This window comes from Glossina fuscipes, unplaced genomic scaffold (assembly GCF_014805625.2).
Source record: "Glossina fuscipes isolate IAEA_lab_2018 unplaced genomic scaffold, Yale_Gfus_2 116, whole genome shotgun sequence".
Lineage (NCBI taxonomy): Eukaryota > Metazoa > Arthropoda > Insecta > Diptera > Glossinidae > Glossina > Glossina fuscipes.
The window spans coordinates 3130310-3149439 of NW_023998459.1; the positions used below are offsets into that span (position 1 = coordinate 3130310).

The 19130-nt window shown below is 34.6% G+C and overlaps 1 protein-coding gene across 7 annotated transcripts in view; it reads right to left on the reverse strand.

Annotated features, from left to right (window-relative positions):
- Nucleotides 1-19130, reverse strand: part of LOC119640243 (focal adhesion kinase 1) — a 99735-nt gene that overhangs the window by 52603 nt on the left and 28002 nt on the right. For 6 of the 7 annotated variants that reach the window (XM_038038131.1, XM_038038134.1, XM_038038132.1 and 3 more), the window contains 3 exons: nt 9417-9584; nt 8927-9354; nt 3403-3677 (listed from right to left, as the gene is read on the reverse strand). In XM_038038131.1, the coding sequence (XP_037894059.1) occupies nt 3403-3677; nt 8927-9354; nt 9417-9444 (731 nt within the window). In that variant the 5' untranslated portion in view covers nt 9445-9584. The remainder of the gene's footprint in view (nt 1-3402; nt 3678-8926; nt 9355-9416; nt 9585-19130) is intronic. The other variant, XM_038038135.1, reaches the window with a different exon arrangement.

Below are 19130 nucleotides of genomic sequence, written 5' to 3' on the forward strand. Positions count from 1 at the left end.
CCAAAAATTTTTGTTATAACAGACGGTACTGCGTTCAGTTTACGCTTCACTGCGCGCTTCTGCTTGGAACAATTTGCATACAAAATCTTCTAATGTTTCTCCAAAATTTGAAGTTGATATCTTCATTTTTGCGATCAGGAGAGTGCCAACAACACACACTACACAGACACACAGACGGACAGGCATGACTAAATCAACTTAGAATTTCACGCTCATCAAGAACATATATAGTTTTTATTTGGCTCCGAAGCTTCCTTCTGGTTGTTACGAAAAGAAAAAGACAATATAAGTTCATCCTTAATGGGTACAAAAACGCATTCTATTCCCGCTCTTAATTGCCACCCGGCATCATTTGCGCTGTGAGTTGATCGGGACGTAGCAATATATGTGATAAGCGGGCGGTCAGTGAGTGAACATCATCTCCGTAAAAACACGTTGCATTTCGGCTTCGCTTATAGAATCTCAAAAGCAGACAGGATGATTTACTGCAACGGCTTCGACACCTTAATCAATTCAATGTCATCAATTCTTAATGAGTACTCTGACAGCAAAATAGTGACTGTCGACGATTTCAACGTCCACAACAAAAACTGGCTACGCCACTCGGCTCATATAACTCCGTAGAAATGCGATACTGACATTATGGCAATTGAAAACTGCTTAGCGTAACCTGTGAATGCGCCCACGCACGTTCAAGCGTTGATGGGATACATCAAAACATTTTAGGTCATTTTCTTACTTTGCATTCCCAAATATACGAAGTTAAGATCCTTGCACATCCCGGAAATTCGGGCATTTGTACCATTTCCGTATACTTTCCGTATGCTAATCTTCGACACGTGTCTCCCACTAGCCCCGAAGAGTGAAATTCTTCAATGCGGCAAGACAATCGGGCCGGGCATAGGCGCTTTAATTGAGAAATATCATAAAACATGAAATTTCATTTAAAACGACTTCAATTGAATAAAACACTTCTTTCACTTTCGCAAAACTTCGTTCATGGGGGTGATATGGGCAAGTGTTCTACAGAAAAAAAATATTCACCAATTAAAACTTTTAAGAGGATTACGAAGCTTTCTCAGCATCACGAGACCCTGCCGTAAGTTGACATTCATTGCTCCCACTGCAGGTCTTTGGAACATTCTACCAGCGGTAGTTTTTTCCGTGGCGTCTGACTTTTCCACGTTTAAATTAAGCCTGCATAAGCACTATTCTATCCTTCCAAATCTTCTCTACCTATAATCCTTCCTGACCACCATCGCGCCTGCGAGTAGAGGGAATATCTCTTGAAAGTCTGGTTATATACAACAACGAAAGAGAAAACCGATGCCATCACCAATTAACACATGTAATGTAGCAGACAGAAAGAGGCCATATATTTTTTTTTTACGTACCGTTGTTTACTTCTTTTTGAAAGCGCGCCTTTTTGATTGTTGTATATGCCACATTCTTAACAATTGCACTGAATGATTATATTGTTAAAACTACATATAAATTGATTTATTTATTTGGTTTCCATTTTTCAATTCAGCTATTTGCATATCAGTTGAATTAGGCTAATAATTAACAATTAAACAAACAAGAATAATGCAACATTCAACACAAAGTTTAAACTAAAGTTTTGAAGTTTATGCCTGTAAACGCACGCTTCTATAAAATGTACTTAAACAAAACGTAAGCGTCATCTTGGCTGCTTACCCCGAGTTTTGAGACTTTATTAAAACAACGGCTGCTAATAGACCTTCACTCATTTATTATTATCGTCAAGCTATAACAATGGCGATATATGCGCCAATAGAAGAATTAATTTTTTACTAGGTAGAGAACCAGATGTATTAATCAGAATGTGAACCTTGCTTAAATTGTTGTCCTAAATGGGAATAAACAGTTCATAACTGGTTTCACATTGGCTAAACTTTAAGAGCTGATAACTCCTAGAAGATCGAACGGATGTATTAATGTAGATTTCATTCAAAAGATCTTTTGGGTTAAAAACTCCATTGATCCATTTTACCAAGAATGAGGACTCAACTATAATCGAAGTTTCTTCAGAGTGGGTAATGATATGAATAGTAATCCATCTCCATATAGTGGGAGGATTATCATGGGGCGCCATGGCAAATTCCTTAAGGCAAACAGCAGGGATTGTTTTTGCACCAAAACGAGCACATTCCCGTAACACCGATAGAACGGGAAACATACCTCCTCAGCATACTCCAATATTGGTCTAACTATCATCATATATGGACGCTTGGTAATGGTTAGAAAGAAAACCTACGGCTTGCTGCTTAAATATCAGTAACTTGTGGTTTATTCGATCAAACACCTTACTAAAGTCCACATATATAACGTCCATTTGGACTTCTCTAGAGAAAGCCTTTCCAATGTGATCGCTGAAGATTGGTAACAGTATATATACCTTGTTGATATGCAGGTTGAACCGAAGACATGATTTTACGGCGTTTGTTATTTGCGGAGTAACAATTTTATCGAACAATTGTGCCAGCAGGACCAATTTTGCAATACCTCTGTAGTACCCTGTTGCTATCACCCCTTTATGAACAAGGTTGAGGAAATACTTTTTTATCACGTTGAAAACACACCCATTTCTAAGGAGAGATTAAAGATGGTTACTATTTTCTTAGGGTTAATGAGCACAAGCTATATGTATGGGATTCCGTCCGCGCCTAGAGAACAAAGCATTTTCAATAATTCTATGCTTCGTCGAACTAAATCTTTGTAAATAACAATATTTAGAATACAAATATACACCTAATATTAGCCAAGAAGAAAAAAAGCAAGTAGGAATTCCCTAGTCGGGCAAGACCGACCATTAACTCGACACCACTTCGTTTTATTAAGGATATAGCAAAAATTATAGATACAATGTCTTGTTTTTATAGAAGACCCTATATACCTATCGCCCTAAAAATAGATTTATATGATTCAAATTTCCCATAGATGATTTACTAAGGACCGATCCTCATCATAAAATGTTAAAAATTAGAACTTTTTGACGCATAAAGTTTTATTTTTCACTAGAGCCCTTAAATGGGAATTTTAAACCTTCATTTACCTCCAACCAAAGCTTAAACCAATTGCAATTTCTTCAAAAAGAGAATCAAACTGTAATCAGGCGGTGATACTTATTAATCATGATAATATTATATATACAACTTTTTAGGCTGCAAGTATGAAACAATCGTAGCGAAAAAATTTTTACATCATGGAAGTTATGTGATTGAACATAATTCCTTTTAGTCTTTGCTGAAAATAAGAAAGTCTGCTTGCGAAAATGAGAAAAAGTAAATCCTAAAGCAAATTGAAATGGAATGAACTTTTTAAGGATCAACAAAAGCTTAATATCTTTAGTTTAATAATCTTTTAATATTAGCAACTTACTTTGTAATGTATTCGATATCAGTTAATTGGTAGATTTTTTTATAAGTTGTATGTATCACTTTTTTAAGATTCTTTGGCTTAACTGAGGATATCACAGATTTCGGCAGGAAGTAACTAAATCCAACCTCCTTCTCAATATAATCCACGTGCTGTTTTTTATCCGGCACATTTCCCGCTGTGCCGCGAAAATAGTGCAAAATGCTTAAACAGCACAATTGTACAGCATTGTCAAAATCAATGGCGCTTGAATTTGATTGTATAAATTCTTGTTTGACCTTAAAAATAGAAATTTTTTAAAAAAAATATAAAGCAAGATTAAATGATGATATATAAAATATTGTGTGATGGAATATACCACATTATGCTTACAACGTGTTCAGCTCAATGACGTCAAATACATATATAAGCCTACAATGCAATCAATAAGTTTGAATAAAATTATTTTAGGTGTTCATTGTAATTAATTCTCTTCTGGTTTTTCATCCTTTACCTTCTTAAATTGTTATATTTCGCACAAAGCTAAACACCGACGTGTAAATAATTCAACCTATACATAAGGTTGACGACAAGAATACTGCTTTCTGTTATAAGCGTCTGATGCGCAGGAATGCGTTGAAATTCTTACAAGGATAAGGACTTATCGCTTTCGTCAGTTAGAAGCGACGCTTTTTCCCAATTACAGTTTGTGTTTGGTTTTAATAGAAAAGTTCTACGCTGAGTAATCATTCGTTTACTCATTTTTTTTATTCTAATGAAGGCTTTTAACATCAACATACAGTTTATGATATAAAAATTATAGGTTACTGATTGATTCCACATATACTTATAAAATATGCCAGGACCATATTAAAATATCAAATCATCCTAAGTTTAATTATTTCCGGATACGCACACTTCTAATGTTTGTTCCTTTCTTTCCATCAAAACAGTTTTCTTTTCATTCCCTGTCACAAAGTCCAATAATCTCCTTCTTTTAAGAAGTCTCGTCAAGAGACACATTTTACATGATCAACAGAATGCCGTAAATTACTTTTGTAAAAAACTCTGGAGCGAATAAAATACCCTTCGTTGTGCTGTGGAAGTTTTTAATACTGTTTTAAGTGAATCTAAAGCACATTGTTATAAAGACTAAAGAAAAATTACCCGTCATACTATTAGCTATACTACTACCAATTTTCCAGATACACAGAATATAAGACGTTTGAAAACACATTTACATGCTGTGACAAGCCACAATACCAAGAAGGATACAGGGAGGCCAAACTAAATGCAAGCCTATAAAATAGCTTGATGAACTTGCAGAACTGATATATTGCAACATAGCGAGCACTTTGGAGCAGACATTGGATCGGAAAGAAATGTTCTCTTGTCAGCGATCTATTCAAGAAGAAAAAAACCTTATTAGTATTGAACCGCGCAAATGTCACTGTAAGTGACATGCCAGAGAGTATTAAAAATCTGCGAAACCGTGTGTTGAAAATGTCTGAGTTACAATAGGTTTAGACACGCCATCTCCTTACAGGGTACTGTTATGGTGTCTAGGTTTGAATTAAATTGTCGGAGCGGAACTTCTATGCCTGGTCCTTATCTACTGATAAAATATGCCAATCATGATATGAATAGGTTTACGGGATACGTTAATGGAATATATATACATTTTTTTGACGATGGTCTATTTTCATAGTCGTCATAAGGTTTAAGTTGTTTTTTTGGTTTGGTGATAAGGGGTACTTATCAAATTATACTGAGTTGTACTGATGAGATAAATTAACCAATGTTAATCATTGGAATTATTTTTATAAATCTATAGTACTTTTGTAGAGTACCAGTGGTTCTAATAAAATGTTATGTCGTAAAATTTTCCAATATTGGCATCAAGCTGATGAACGTTTAATCCTCGTCTTTAAAAAAAGGGTATTGGAGAGCGATTAAATTTGTTTTGCTTTCATAATTACGGCGTTGAATCTCGTGATATATTCAGAATAATTAACGTTAACGTCTGTAATATAACTTTGCATTTTATTAGATACTTTTGTTGATCTCTATAATTATGATTCACGAAAACAATTTTTTTAGAGTCCATATACTGCACTGCTGTTGGTAATTGTATTTCGCGGTGATTTATTTTGAATTTTTCGAATCACGTGTTTTCCGGGCTGCTCGAATGGTTATATCGTGTTATATTAATTTATATAGTTTTGATATTTGATGGTATTAATTTTAATCGGAGCATCAGAAGTTTACTGTTTCTTATGTTTGGTTCCCTCATCATTACTATACGGTTCATAACAAATTATATCAAACTACCATAGGCCTACCAGACATTTTGGTAGTTTTTATTTTAGCTGAGATCTTAAAGATCCAAACGGATCGCAACGAATTGTAAATTTAGCGACATTTCGGTCGTTCTCATTGTAATTAAGATATTACTACATTGAGAGATTGCACAGCTATGGTGTATAAGTTTTTTTTTTTTTTATGAATATAAGTTGCTACGCTGATGGGAAAATGCCGAAAACTATATTTGGATTTTTGATAGTTTCGCAAAACAGAAATCTTTAGTAAATTGATATGATTTATGACATTTTTAGCGAAGAATGCAACTAGCTTTTTAGTGGTTTTAAATAATGGGATTATAGGTCGAGTGGGCGTACTAATGCTGCATAACACCTCGTAACCACACTATCTAGATCAGTTAGGTGAGTCCAAGGTTTGTTGCTGCTCAGGCTGCCTATGTCATCAGATTAGAGGTAAAACAATTTGAGCAGGTTATCTTAACCTTTCCCTGCGGTGCCCGGCTGACAACTGAGCCCACATCCACTTGCCGACACACGATTAGGCCTACGAAAGTCATGCATCTGGTGCGTATAGACACACATCAAAGCGTGTAAACTTGATACTTACATATATGGTGACATTATATGGTGTGCGGAGAATTGAGTTGGTTGGAATGTTTGCGTAGTGAAGTTTATTGGTTTGAAGATAGAAGAAAGTCCAAATGTACTAAGCAGAAGATTCAATGAATATAAAAGTTATTTTCACAGGACAACTTCTTTAAGAAAGAAAAGTATGTTTAGAAAAGTTTAATTAACTACGCAGTTAAGAAAACTAAAAAAAAGTGCTACAAACAAGAAAACGTCTTAACAACAAAATTGGAAAGCGATTATGCATTTCGTTATGACGGACGTAATAAAACTGTGAAACGTATACGACGATGAACAAAAAAAAAAAAATATTGCAAAACAGCTTAATATTTCCGCATCTGAATAAAAATGCCATTTGTGCAAATCAATTGAGAGTGACGCTACTGTAGGCGAGCTAAGCAAAATAAAACGAATGTCCAATCAGCCGGACGATATTGGGGAGACTTATCTACTACCCTACTTACCCTACTATCTACTCTATATTAAAGGGAGTCGCAAAAATCAAAAGGATGTACGTAGATTACAAAAAAGCAAATGACTTTCGTGATGAAGCCCTTCGTTAACTTCCTAAACGATAGAAGAACGCAGAATGATTGTTCTAAGTTCAATGTCGGTTTTATTATAGAAAAAGTAAATTACGTGAATTATATATTTATTTGCTCACATTTTTATCATTGTAAATTTCAATAAAAAAATATATATATATTAGAACTCATACAATGTGTATAATGTACATAATGAGGGAAAATCTACAAATTAAAGTTAAGTATCACATGTTGGCTTAAAAATAGGTTACGCATTTGGTCTTGCAAAAAGTTTGTTTTCTGTATTTTTTTTTTGTTACGTTTGCAAATTATTGATATGCGTTAGAGCACAGTTACTGCATAATAAGTGGGCTTACATTGTAATTGATAGAAAAACAATTTCATATAATAGATATCTACAGTGCTAAGTTTCGAATTTCTGTGTTTTAATGGATATAGAATTCTTCTCGATTTATTTTTTTTTTTGATATGTTGATTGTTGAAATATTAACATTTTGTCCAACATAACTCCTACGTACTCAATGGTCAGCAAAAGCAATTTCATGCGCTATTACCTGCATTTAAATTTATTTAAATATTTGGATATTATACTAATCGAAGTTTGGGACTTATGCCAATTTCTAAAACCAAACATTTTTTTTTTTGAAAAATTGTTATTAATAATTTACTTTTAATAACCTTTTCAAAAATCCTGCTTAGATACCTCAAGGTTGTAATGGGTATATAAGTGATATCGAGGGTTGGCTAATGTTGACAATCCGCAAAACATTGGAGTTTGATACAAGAGTTAATTACAGATCTAAAAAATCGGATTCCTTCATGAGGAATATTTTTTAAAGCTACATTTTCGAGGTCATATATACTTGAAGACTTCTTTGGGCTTACTGCGTGCACTAAACATATAACAACGTCATCAGCCATGTAGTTCTTCTCTGGGACATGAACTGTAATTGATTTCAGCCTCGCTACAGCTGTATGCTATCTCGCACTGGACTATGTTTTCAACCTCCATAAAGTTGGGTCATTTTAATAAATATTATATCAAAATATATTGTTAGGCGATGTTCAAATTAATTGAATTGCCTTATTTACCGCATCTAATGTTTCTGTAGAATATTTTCCAACTTTCCACGCGTACTCACACAGAATTGGCTGGGACAAAATTTACTTTGCACTTTTCAGTTACCACTAATTGTAAATTACTATTATTAACCAATTTTGATGATAATATATTAAAACTTAGACGATTTTGTAGAAAGGCTTACTATTTCTGAGAATCCTTTGGAGGAATGGGGCCAGAAAAATCAATCGATACAGTTGAAATTTGGTCTATATAATTTTTGTTCCATATAGCTATTGTGGAGCACTTTTCATCATAACATATCGCATAAGTACAGCTAGATAAAGTTTTATTTTCCTGGGATCTTTTGTTTGCGGTGGTAGCCAAGTAACAAACTTACTTGACCTAATTTGATACCGTTAAGTCTTACATCAAATTGTCATTATGGAACAGTTTTTATCATAAAATATTAAATATTAGACATTTCAGCCATATGAAGGTTTACTTACATGAAAATCTTTATAGAAGGTTAGATCTAAAGAATAGACTAGAAAATAGAATAGAAAACTCGTAATGTTAATAGCTACGCCAAATTGCTATTATCGACTGATTTTCACCATGAGGAAAAATGAAAATTTCAATTACTTTCATATAACGAATTTTCAGCACGCTACATTTGTGTGTTTAAGTTCCGAAGCGCACTTTATTGCAGGGTATATTGCAAATGGTTCGGATAGAACTATTTTTACGCCCACCAAAACTGAGAAATAAAAACTGCTAGTATCGGTGAGCGTCAATGTACTTACAATCTTTCAATTAGAAATAAGCCGGTTATTCTGATAACGGCACAGTTTAAAAAAAATACCCTTTTAAAAATTGTTTGTCTAAAAATTTGCTTGATTTTACGCAGATGAACTGAAATTTCCCTTTGTACAATGTAATATTGACTACTTTTGTAGTAAAACAGAATAAATTGCTATTATAAACATACACACCTGGTCGAAATAAAAATGACAAGTAATTTTGTCTTCTGCATGTAGTTCTTCAATGCTGTTTGGTAAGTAACGGATTCGCAATTCTGGTCGCCAGATGCTCAGGCTATCGTTAATGTTTAACGGCTTTTCCAAAGGTATGTTCTTTTGCAACTGAGGACATTCAATATTTGGACATGTGGCATTCCAGATATGTATGAGCAACTTTTGTATTTTGCTTGTTTTATTCATCCATAGCGTTTCCTTTGTTATCATGTTCTGCAGACGTAAAGAATAATACTTAAAGTTAGGTTTTTGGGCTGAGGGCACCAGAGCTATTGTTTTTTCTATAACATCCTGTACGGTGTCCGTCTGATCATCAATATTAACTGCATGATGCGTATTATTAGGCCAATAAATATTTAAGCAAATTTTTTTTAACGGGGCTGCTGCTGTTGGAGAAAATTTAAATTGAATTGTCTACGCAAATATAAAAGCTAGGATTCTTACTAACTTGGAGTGTTGTTAAGGGTTTGGGACATGTTTTTTTATGCCTTAAACAGCTGTATGCGCTTTAACAACAGACGGTAAAAATGTATAAAATAGTTTCTTAACAAATAAAGCTTCTTAGCACTATCTGCAAAGTATATAGAGCTGGGTGATTTACTGGTTGATTAGCATTCTGAAACAAAAAGATGTTTAATTTATTTTTTTCTTTACATATCAAATTCAGCTAAAATGAATGAACAGTCGAGTTCAATTGACTCTTGGAAATAAATCTTATGCTAAGTATTATTATTAATATTATGCTAAGTAGATGTATACTAATAATTTATAATTAATAATTTTACAAAGTATAGGTGTGTCCCACAAGTTTTTTCCGCTCCACGCTATGCATGGCCTCGAGACGGCTACGCTTGTAAACATGCAGGTTTATCTATTATTCACTGCACCGATTTCAGTCATCTCGAAGCTCTTTTAAAGTAGGCTTCGTTAGTGACAAAGTATCTTTTAAAATCTTTTTCTACGCCGTTCAATGTGGATAGCCAAAAGAAGCATTTGCTGCATGTTATGCTTCATTTTTAAAAAGTAAGTAGTGCAAAGCGGACTGCAGACAAGGTTTGCACCGTTTACGGGAGTAGCATTACGACTATTAGAAAAGCGTGGCTGCCAATTTTGATATGAAAGATGAAGACCGCAGCATCCGCCACGTACCGACGGATACAGATCTCATCAAGAATATGTTCGCTGAAAATCTACAATATAGTGTGCGCGAGATAGGGGATAGCACTAACGTTCCTAGGACAACAGTACATAATCATTTAATTAAAATGAAATATATCGTTTATTAATTTCGCATCAAAAAAAAATAGGAGGAAACTTATGGGACTCCCAAATATGTAAAGAGATATGAAGTACAAGACAAAAATGAAGTAAATACGAGGACATGTAGCACGGATGCACATCGCTAGCCGATATTAATTCGCTAAACCGCTGCAAACATGCAAAAGCTTGACGACCGATAGTAGTCAACGAATTCAGTTCAATTTTTGAATCATACTAAGATTCAAAACTAAAACTTAGTTAAAATATCACAGAGCCTAAGCGCCTACGAAAGGAAGTTGACTTAATAGAATTTAAAGAGTCTGAAATTGAGATAAGATTATAGATATCATTTCGATTTTATTAAAAAACTTTAGAGTGGTTTCAAAGCCCATAATTATATCTACATTGGCTGAGTTTTATGAGAAGAAAATTCCTAAAGAGGCGGTTTACAACACTACAGTTCATTTGACGAAGTACTCTCGCCAAAATCCATTTATTAGCTTGACTACGAAGGAAAGATCAAGGATAAATGTACATTCTGTAACTCATGGTAAAGCTAACAATTTCCTAAGGAGGTACAAACACTAGCGGATCCCAACCAAGATTCGTAAGTGTAACGAGCAGGAATTGCCACACAACAGAGGTGTACGTCAGCATGGGTCTGACTAAGCCAATAGCCTTTTCGTAACGCAAGGGTCGTCGATCTCTGCATCACTGTTCGATAATATCTAGCACTGACCTTGCTTTATTGATGGAAAGCTTCACGTCAGCAAATCCATATTTTTCAATTTTTGTGGAATGGAGAAAGAATTTCTCCTTGAGAAAGAAAGTTTCATGAAATTCTTAGATTTGATTTCATGGAGCACCATGGAAGCAAATTAACTAATTTTGATTAAAGGAGACAAGAGTGGGATTTCAAGGTGAAGGAAGAAGAAAGTTAACATGGCCAGCGCACAAGATAGGGCTGAGCTTAACCATCGAAGGGAGAGCATTGATATATAGTCGAAATAGAAAGCCTTGAGGCTCACAAGACGTCACGGATAGTTCATCAGAGGTGATGGGGTTAAACAGAACCTTGAATTATTTGTTATGAGTATGAATAAAACGATAAGACGCAAATCTGAGGTTTGAAAACAATAGTTTACGACTAATAAGATTTAAGACATTGGGTAATATCTCTACTGTTGTTTTCTTTCTGTGATGTCTGTTTGCAACTGAAAAAGGAAGCTATACATCCAACAGAAATAGAGTTGAATTGGGTATGTACTTAATTAATCGGTTGTATTGGAATCAGCGTTAGAAAAATTTCTTTAGAACCATTTAACAAAGAGATTCGCGACAACAGAGGAGTCGGAGTCGTTAAAAGAAGTGGAAAAGTAGTACGAGGGGATTCTTCATTTGGAGTTAACAATTTTAAGACAATATTTAGAGCTAATAAGAAGGAAACCTTTATCAGTTGAAAGTATTTGAGATAGCTCTGATGGTTGACGTAAGTGAATCTTAGTAGAGTAGCTAAAATAATCGTACGCAGAGGCAATTCCCATGCATTTTTTAAGAAGTTTTTGTTTCCTATTTTAGTAGTATTTGATTACGTTGCTGAACCGGGGAGGGCAATTGCTTTGAAAGGAAGTTTTTTAATCCGAACGAACGCGGAAAAGGCAAGTTGGTAATGCTTCGAATTCCATCAATGTTGTCATACCACTTGGCGATTTGAACGTACGAAAAATACCGCTGGGCCTAAACGAAGATATAGTTTCCGTGATACCGATTTTTTCTTCAGAAAATACTAATATATTCATTAATGGATTCTGAGAGGGTGTATTACAAATTGCAGCAAACGGTTGTTGGGCCTTATATTCTCGAATATACCTGATCGTTGCGTAAATCAAAGTCTTATGAAGCCTTTTGTAACGCCGGAGAATGGCTACCGCCCGACCGTAATTTTCTCATTCCGTGGGACATTCATAACGGGCTGTAGCTGTTCTTCTGTTGCGTTAATGCACATAAATGTATTTGTAAATAACATTTGTTCACTTGAACTTTACATTCATTTAAATAAAACATTTCTATTTTGAAGATTGTCAAATCGTGGGTTTGCAAATGTCGCTTTCGTATGCCCCATTATTATGGCGATGCATAATTGGTTTTTAGGTCATTCAAGTAGTCGTCTTTTTATTTCGATAAAGAAAACGAACTAAATTACTTCATAGACAGTGGTGCTGAAATTTTTGTGCTCCCAGTTAATAAAATTAAAGAATATAAACGTTCGTCTGAAGTTACTCTGGCTGCAATTGATCCATTACTACTTTTGGCAAAACATTTGTTAACGTTAATCTCTATCTGCGTCGAGAGCTTCCTATAGTTTTACACTAATGGATTTACCCCAACCTATTGTTAGTACAGATTTCTTATTAGAATATGGATTGTTAATTGATGTCAAACAGAAAGGTTTGATCGATCCGCTAATTAATTTGCATATCACAGCACCCTCTTTTAGTTTCAAGTTAGCTTCACCAAAATTATTTTCTGTGGACAACAAATATAGTAAGCTCCCTAAAGAATTCCTTCTTTATTTTCGCAACCAGACTACAACAAACCCGTTAAACATTCGATTGTTCATAGAGTTGTAAGAGAAGGTCCACTATCATACTCTAGATCTAGGAGATTAGACCCATTTAAAGTGAGAATTGCGAAAAGTGAGTTTGAATTTGTGGCTAAGTTTGGTATTTGCAGACTTTTCAACCTCTCTTGTTGCTCGTCATTTAGTTCCTAAAAAAGAATCTAAAAATTATCAACTACATAGAGATTTTGGGAGACTTAATACGATTACGATTTCATATATATGTGCTAGTTTAATAAAAAAGTTTTCTTCAAGCTGGATTTATTTACGGTGTATCACCAAATTACTATGGCTAAAGAAGATATCCACAAAACCGTGATTACAACATCTTTCAACATATTCGAATTCCTTCGAGTGCCTTTCGGCCTTTGCAAATCTAACAAACTTTGTAACGCTTCATGGAATGAAATATTACATGGCATTGATTTCAAGTTCGCGTATATAGATGAAGTTCTCATCGTTGGTAATAATGGAGAAGAGCTTATTGAACAGTTAAGGGCAGTGTTTCGAAGACGAGCATGGACTTAACGTTAAACCCGGAGGGTGCATGTTTGTTGTGTCAATCGTAGATTTCTGAGGTCGTAATATATTCGAAAGCCTGAGAAGACAAGAGCTATTAAAGAATTTCATGCTCCTCAAAATGTTAAACAAATGCAAAAGTTCTATGGTATAGTAAGCTATTATCATTAATATGTGCAAAATTTGAGAACTGCCAATTAGTTAGAAACATGGTGCGACAAAAGGCAATCCAGTCCAAAACCTTATGTTTCAAACGCAATGCGAAACATAACTTTCGAGAAATTACATAACATTTCTCATCCAGGAACAAGAGATACACGCAAATTAATTAGAAAACATCAATGTACGAACATCTGAATGTATTAAATGGCAAAAAAGCTTAAATAAATAAACATATCAAACCTCCAATTAGTAAGATCCTCATTCAGAAAGGTCGTTTCCAACATACAGATTTAGACATATTTGGCCAATCTAAGGGACATATCCATATACTAATCATTACAGATCGATTTACATGTTTCCCGACGGCAATTCTCCTTAGAAATGCATATTAAACACCAGCTATTTCTACCTTCTTGAAGAATTATGTATGTCGCATTCGAGTCTCATTTACCATCACTACTGATTCATATCTGAAATGTTTTCAAAATCGAGAAAATTTTGTGGATCACAAGAAACTAATACGCCAGTGTGCCATCCACAAGCAAATCGAATGGTTGAGCGGCTACGCCAACAAGAAAAAGCACCACAAATAGGTTCGTACGATGAGCAACCAATTGTCCTTCTAATTTTATGCCCTACAATCAAGGATTACCCAGGAGCTACACCTAGTCTGCTAGTATTTGGGAAAAATATCCGGTTACTTGGAGAAATTGTTTCTCCTAGCATCAATAACGATTTAACCGATGTCTTATGTAAATTAAAACAAAATATGTAAGCTCTAATTTATAGCACTATCAACTATACTGAAACTGGTTTTCACATCTCTACGCATTTAAAGAGCTGCAAATATGTGTATATCCGCAAAATTAGCAAACGTTCGATGGACTCTCCTTACGAATGACCCCTCAAAGTTTTTAAAGTTGACATTAACGGTGATACTAAGACAATTTGTGAGCTGATAGCTGATGTTTCGCTTAAGGCTGTCCAGTGATTCGTTTCAAAAAATTTATTCGGTAAATTAACGGAACATTCATATTTTTGTGTTAAATCAAATATATATTGATGGAATTCAAGAAGAATACAAGATTTTCTTATTTGCGAAGTTATTTCGTAGCGAAAGAAGAAAACCAACACGAACTTAGTGGGCAGCTTGGCTTTCTTTTTACTGAAGATATATGATCTGCGTGTGACTGCGTTACGAGTGTGATCTGTTAATTATTTTAGTGGTTCAGCAGGCAGTCCACCGGGTCCCTAAAGATATAACGTGCCTATGATGTGCTTTCGGGTCGGGAGCCTATAAGGTAATGATGCAGGAGCTCGCCTGTTACTCTAACGACCTAATTCCGGACGGACAATACCTAACCGTTAACCATCGGTTAGCTGCAAAACTAGAGCATACTTCCTGATAGAGTATACTGCCTTACCTGTTAATTTAACAGCTTGCTGAATAACTAAAACAAAGATCGTATATATAATATATATAACTGTTGGCTGGCACACCAATGTGTTGCTATCTAGCTATGCACGAGGTGTGTTTACTCACTCTACCACTCACATGCTAAAGTTTACTCGAGAGACAAACTTACGGAGAGCTTTATTAGTACTTATATAAAGCCGCAAAACTAAGTCACGCAGCGTTGCATTACAATTTTGAGTGAAGATAACAAGACTAGAGGTTTGAATGTACGAACGTAGAGTTTAATGAGCTAGAGTTACATATAGATTAGTTAATTTTTATTTACATTTGAATAACAACTCCTTTAACGTTCGGAGCGGGTAAGGAAGTTTGCTTCGTTACACTACACGGAGAGCCAAACGTGCTTTGCTGGAAAACGAAAAAACCTTTTCAAATACACATAGCATATATTCCGAATGGGTTATATTTAGTCTACTATATTCCTCGATTTCCTGAAGGGGAAGTAATTGTAGTGGTTCTTATACTGTATTAATTCACATAGTTATTTTCATAAACAACATTTTTTAAGCATTCATGCAAAATATTGTTGTTTTGAAGCTTGTAAAATTTTGGTAAACAAAGAAAGAATAATTTTTGGTTAGACAAACAGACGTTTAACAATTGAAAATAAATAGAAAATTAAATTAACTATATTGTGCGTGGCGATAGCCCACACGAAATAAACTAGGTCACGCCCCACCGAAAAAACGTCCCTTTATTGAGGAGGCTTGTGTCGGAACTTTGCTGTTGACTATGCAATTGACTACATAGGTACTCTGTTATCTTGGTTATATTGCAAATTATTCTCAGCCATGTAGGAATTTGTCCGTATTAGAGACCGTTTGTCCGTTTTAATTGACAACTTAAGTCCTTCAATCAAAAAAAAATGTGTTTTATATGAAACTCTTCAAAATTGGATCATCGTAAAATTATTTTCACTATGCTGTGGCAATTCGTACCAACCATATGTATTATACTAGATACATGGTCGAGTTGAACATTTTTACAGAAAACCAGACTTTTTTTTGGCCTGCCTCTGCTTACTCTTCACTTACATCTCGATGCTTATAATCTTTAAGCTGCGGAACGGAACATATTTTTTGTTTTCTTCCACCCCCTTTTCTTCTTGACTGAATCAACAACGGAAGATTCGTTGTACTATGTAAAATAGCTTCAACGTAAATACGATTTTGTTTGTTTAAATCTTAATGAAGTTATTTAAACAATCAATTTTTTTTATTTGAGTTATGTGTAATTTGGCTTAAATTTAAAATTTGTAGTTGAATTGAATTGGAGTAAATGAAAAGAAATAAAATGAAAAGCGAGAATATTAGGGTTGACACATTATCAACAGGAAAATCAATCATAATGTGCGAATGATAAGATTAAAGCAGTAAAATATTGTGTTTAGTAAAATCAAATTGTATATTTGAGCAAGTGGACTTTAAGATATCAGAATAATTTGATGGATGGTCACCACTTGTAATAAAACGTCAAACTGACAGTCTGAAAACGATTTCCAGCTATTTCCGGGAAATTGTCAAAGCAAAGCTATCCGCCATTACTATTAAGAGTATGACTGTGTTGAAATAGGTTTCGATCAAAGAATTTATTGCAACATACAATAACTGTATCAGGTGGTAAGGCCGTAAATCTTGAAATATTACTATAACGTCAAATGACTTACGGTAAATTAAAGTCTTCCACCACCAATAGGTTTTAACGTTTCACCCACGCCATATATAAAACCAGCATATTTCTTGAAAGTAGAAATATCCCCTTTTGAAGAGTATATAAGTAGAAATGTTTATTGCCAATTCTCACAAAACTACCAATAAGCCTCACGTCGGGAAGAATTAGAAGTTCAAATGAGTAGGACGAAAAAGCAACTGATACGGCAGTTGAAACATCACTACGACTACGATCTAATCGATCTTTTCTGAAAACAGGAAAAGTGTTGGAAAAAATTTCCAAAGAACGCGTATCAGACTTTAACCATGTTTCCGTGACAGACGAAGATCTGCGCAAAACTGGACGAGTATTATGGTTTTGCCGAAGTAACAAACTAAGATAAGTAGATATGAACAGCAGAGAACAAAAAATAAGCATCTCAAAGGCCAATTTTCAAATCTAACCAAAATTAAAAGTTGGTAAATTATTTAAGAAAAGACGTTGAAAACGCTAAATGACATCAACGTAAAGTACTTGCAAGTCAAGAATGTAAACAAAAAGAAGCCAAATTAGCCGAAAAAAACAGAGTAGTATCACATGAGAGCACCAATTGTAGACTGCAAAAAACAAAAAAAAACTAAACTTTTTCGATATTATCGCGATATACCACTGTTTTATTGTAATGTAAACCACATTTCGTAAATTAAAATTTTTTTATTCAACTCCTTTTGAAACTAAATTCATACCACTGAATTGTGATATTTAGGAGAGTATCCACATATTTTTTCGTCTAAGGCTTCCACCTTCGCATCAAAATGACTTACTACTTCAGTAACTTTTTCTTCAAGAGCATTCAATCTGACATTAAACTGGTTTAGCGCATCGCAAACCTTCTTTTCGAACTCATTAACTTTGCCTTCAAATTGCTGATACCCCTCGAGTATACGCACAGACTTTCCTGACGTTTGTCAATCTTAAATACTATTTCTTGTTTCATTTGTTCTTGTCCTGTTTGCATTTTTTGTTGTGCTGGTTGTATTACGTCCATAATAGCCGCAAGCGACATATGTGTATAGTCTTTGCCTTTTTGCTCCACGCGTTTTTCCTCCATCGTGGCTGAATTTCCCAGTCAGTTTGTTGTAGTGTTTACTCTTGTTTTGCAATTTTTTGTATGGTTGTATAGCGTTGCTGATTTCCCTGTGTCATAGCAACGGCATACGTATATACTTTCCGTAGACTTCCTAAAAATTGCCGTAGAATTCAAGTACGAAAGTACCCTCTCTCTCCTTCTCTAGTTGCTCCCTAATTCGACGTTGCATCTTCTCCTCTTTATCATGTTTGCCACCAATTGCTGTTATGTTCCTCTTCTTCAGCTCCTGGTCGAGCTTTTCCAATGTTAATTTCACTCTTAATTTCACCATCCTTTTCACTATAAGTCAAAATACCACTTTTGTCTGTATAACGTTTAACCTTTGCGTCTTTCGTGTATTTGCGTTTTTTATTCAACTCCTTTTGAAATTAAGGTCGTGAGTTGGGGTTTTTAGGAGATTATAGGTTTTATTTGCAATTCTTAAGAGATCTACTTACAAATTACGTACAAGAACTTAGTTCTCGTTCTGCTCTTGCCCATTCGAATATTGCAATTCAATTCTCCTGACTCGACTCTCACGACTCACATTCGACTAACTCGACTCACTTCTCCACTGACTTTACCTTTCGCAAATATTCTGTGTGTATACCCTTTTACAAGCAATTCACAGTTGCATAAACTCATAACTAATCTGTTAATCCGTTTTTCAACTAAATTTCTGCAAATTGGTTTTAATCTTTTCGCCAATTACGACTTGCATGGCATAAGAAACGCTTCATGAATGTTACATCTTTTTTTTGAATTTTTTTTTTTAGAAAATCGACTAATTTTCATTTTCATGAAAGGTCAAATCATCAAATTTGGTATTTTCGTAACAATATTATAAATTTGAGCCCCCTTTGATGGTATCGCGATTTGCAATTATTATTGTCTCTATGATCAAACCATATGTTGCCATATATGTTAGATCTCATACTTATAGAGTGATGTGGTTTTAGCAGAGTCGTTGGTTCACTCAGCTTCAGTAGAAACTCCGCCAGATTGAAAGTACTTTGTAGTTTTTTCTTGGGTTTATATTTACTTGGGTATATATATAAAATCATCTTTAACTTTAACCGGTTTTAGAAGGTCTATTCGCATAGTTATGATTACACAGCCAACTTCAACTATGAAAAATTTTCTTTTTCAGTTACCCTATATATCCCATCAGATGCTTGTTGGAGGCTTTTTTTTGGAACGGGCAAAACCGGACCTGCTATCCTTTAATTACTTTGAAAGGAATAAACTAATTTCACCGCTTTTATAATGGCTACCTGAGAGATTTGGGAAGAAACGTTTGTAACGGCCGCGAACAAACCTTGGGTAGGGTGTCTGTCGGTCTGTG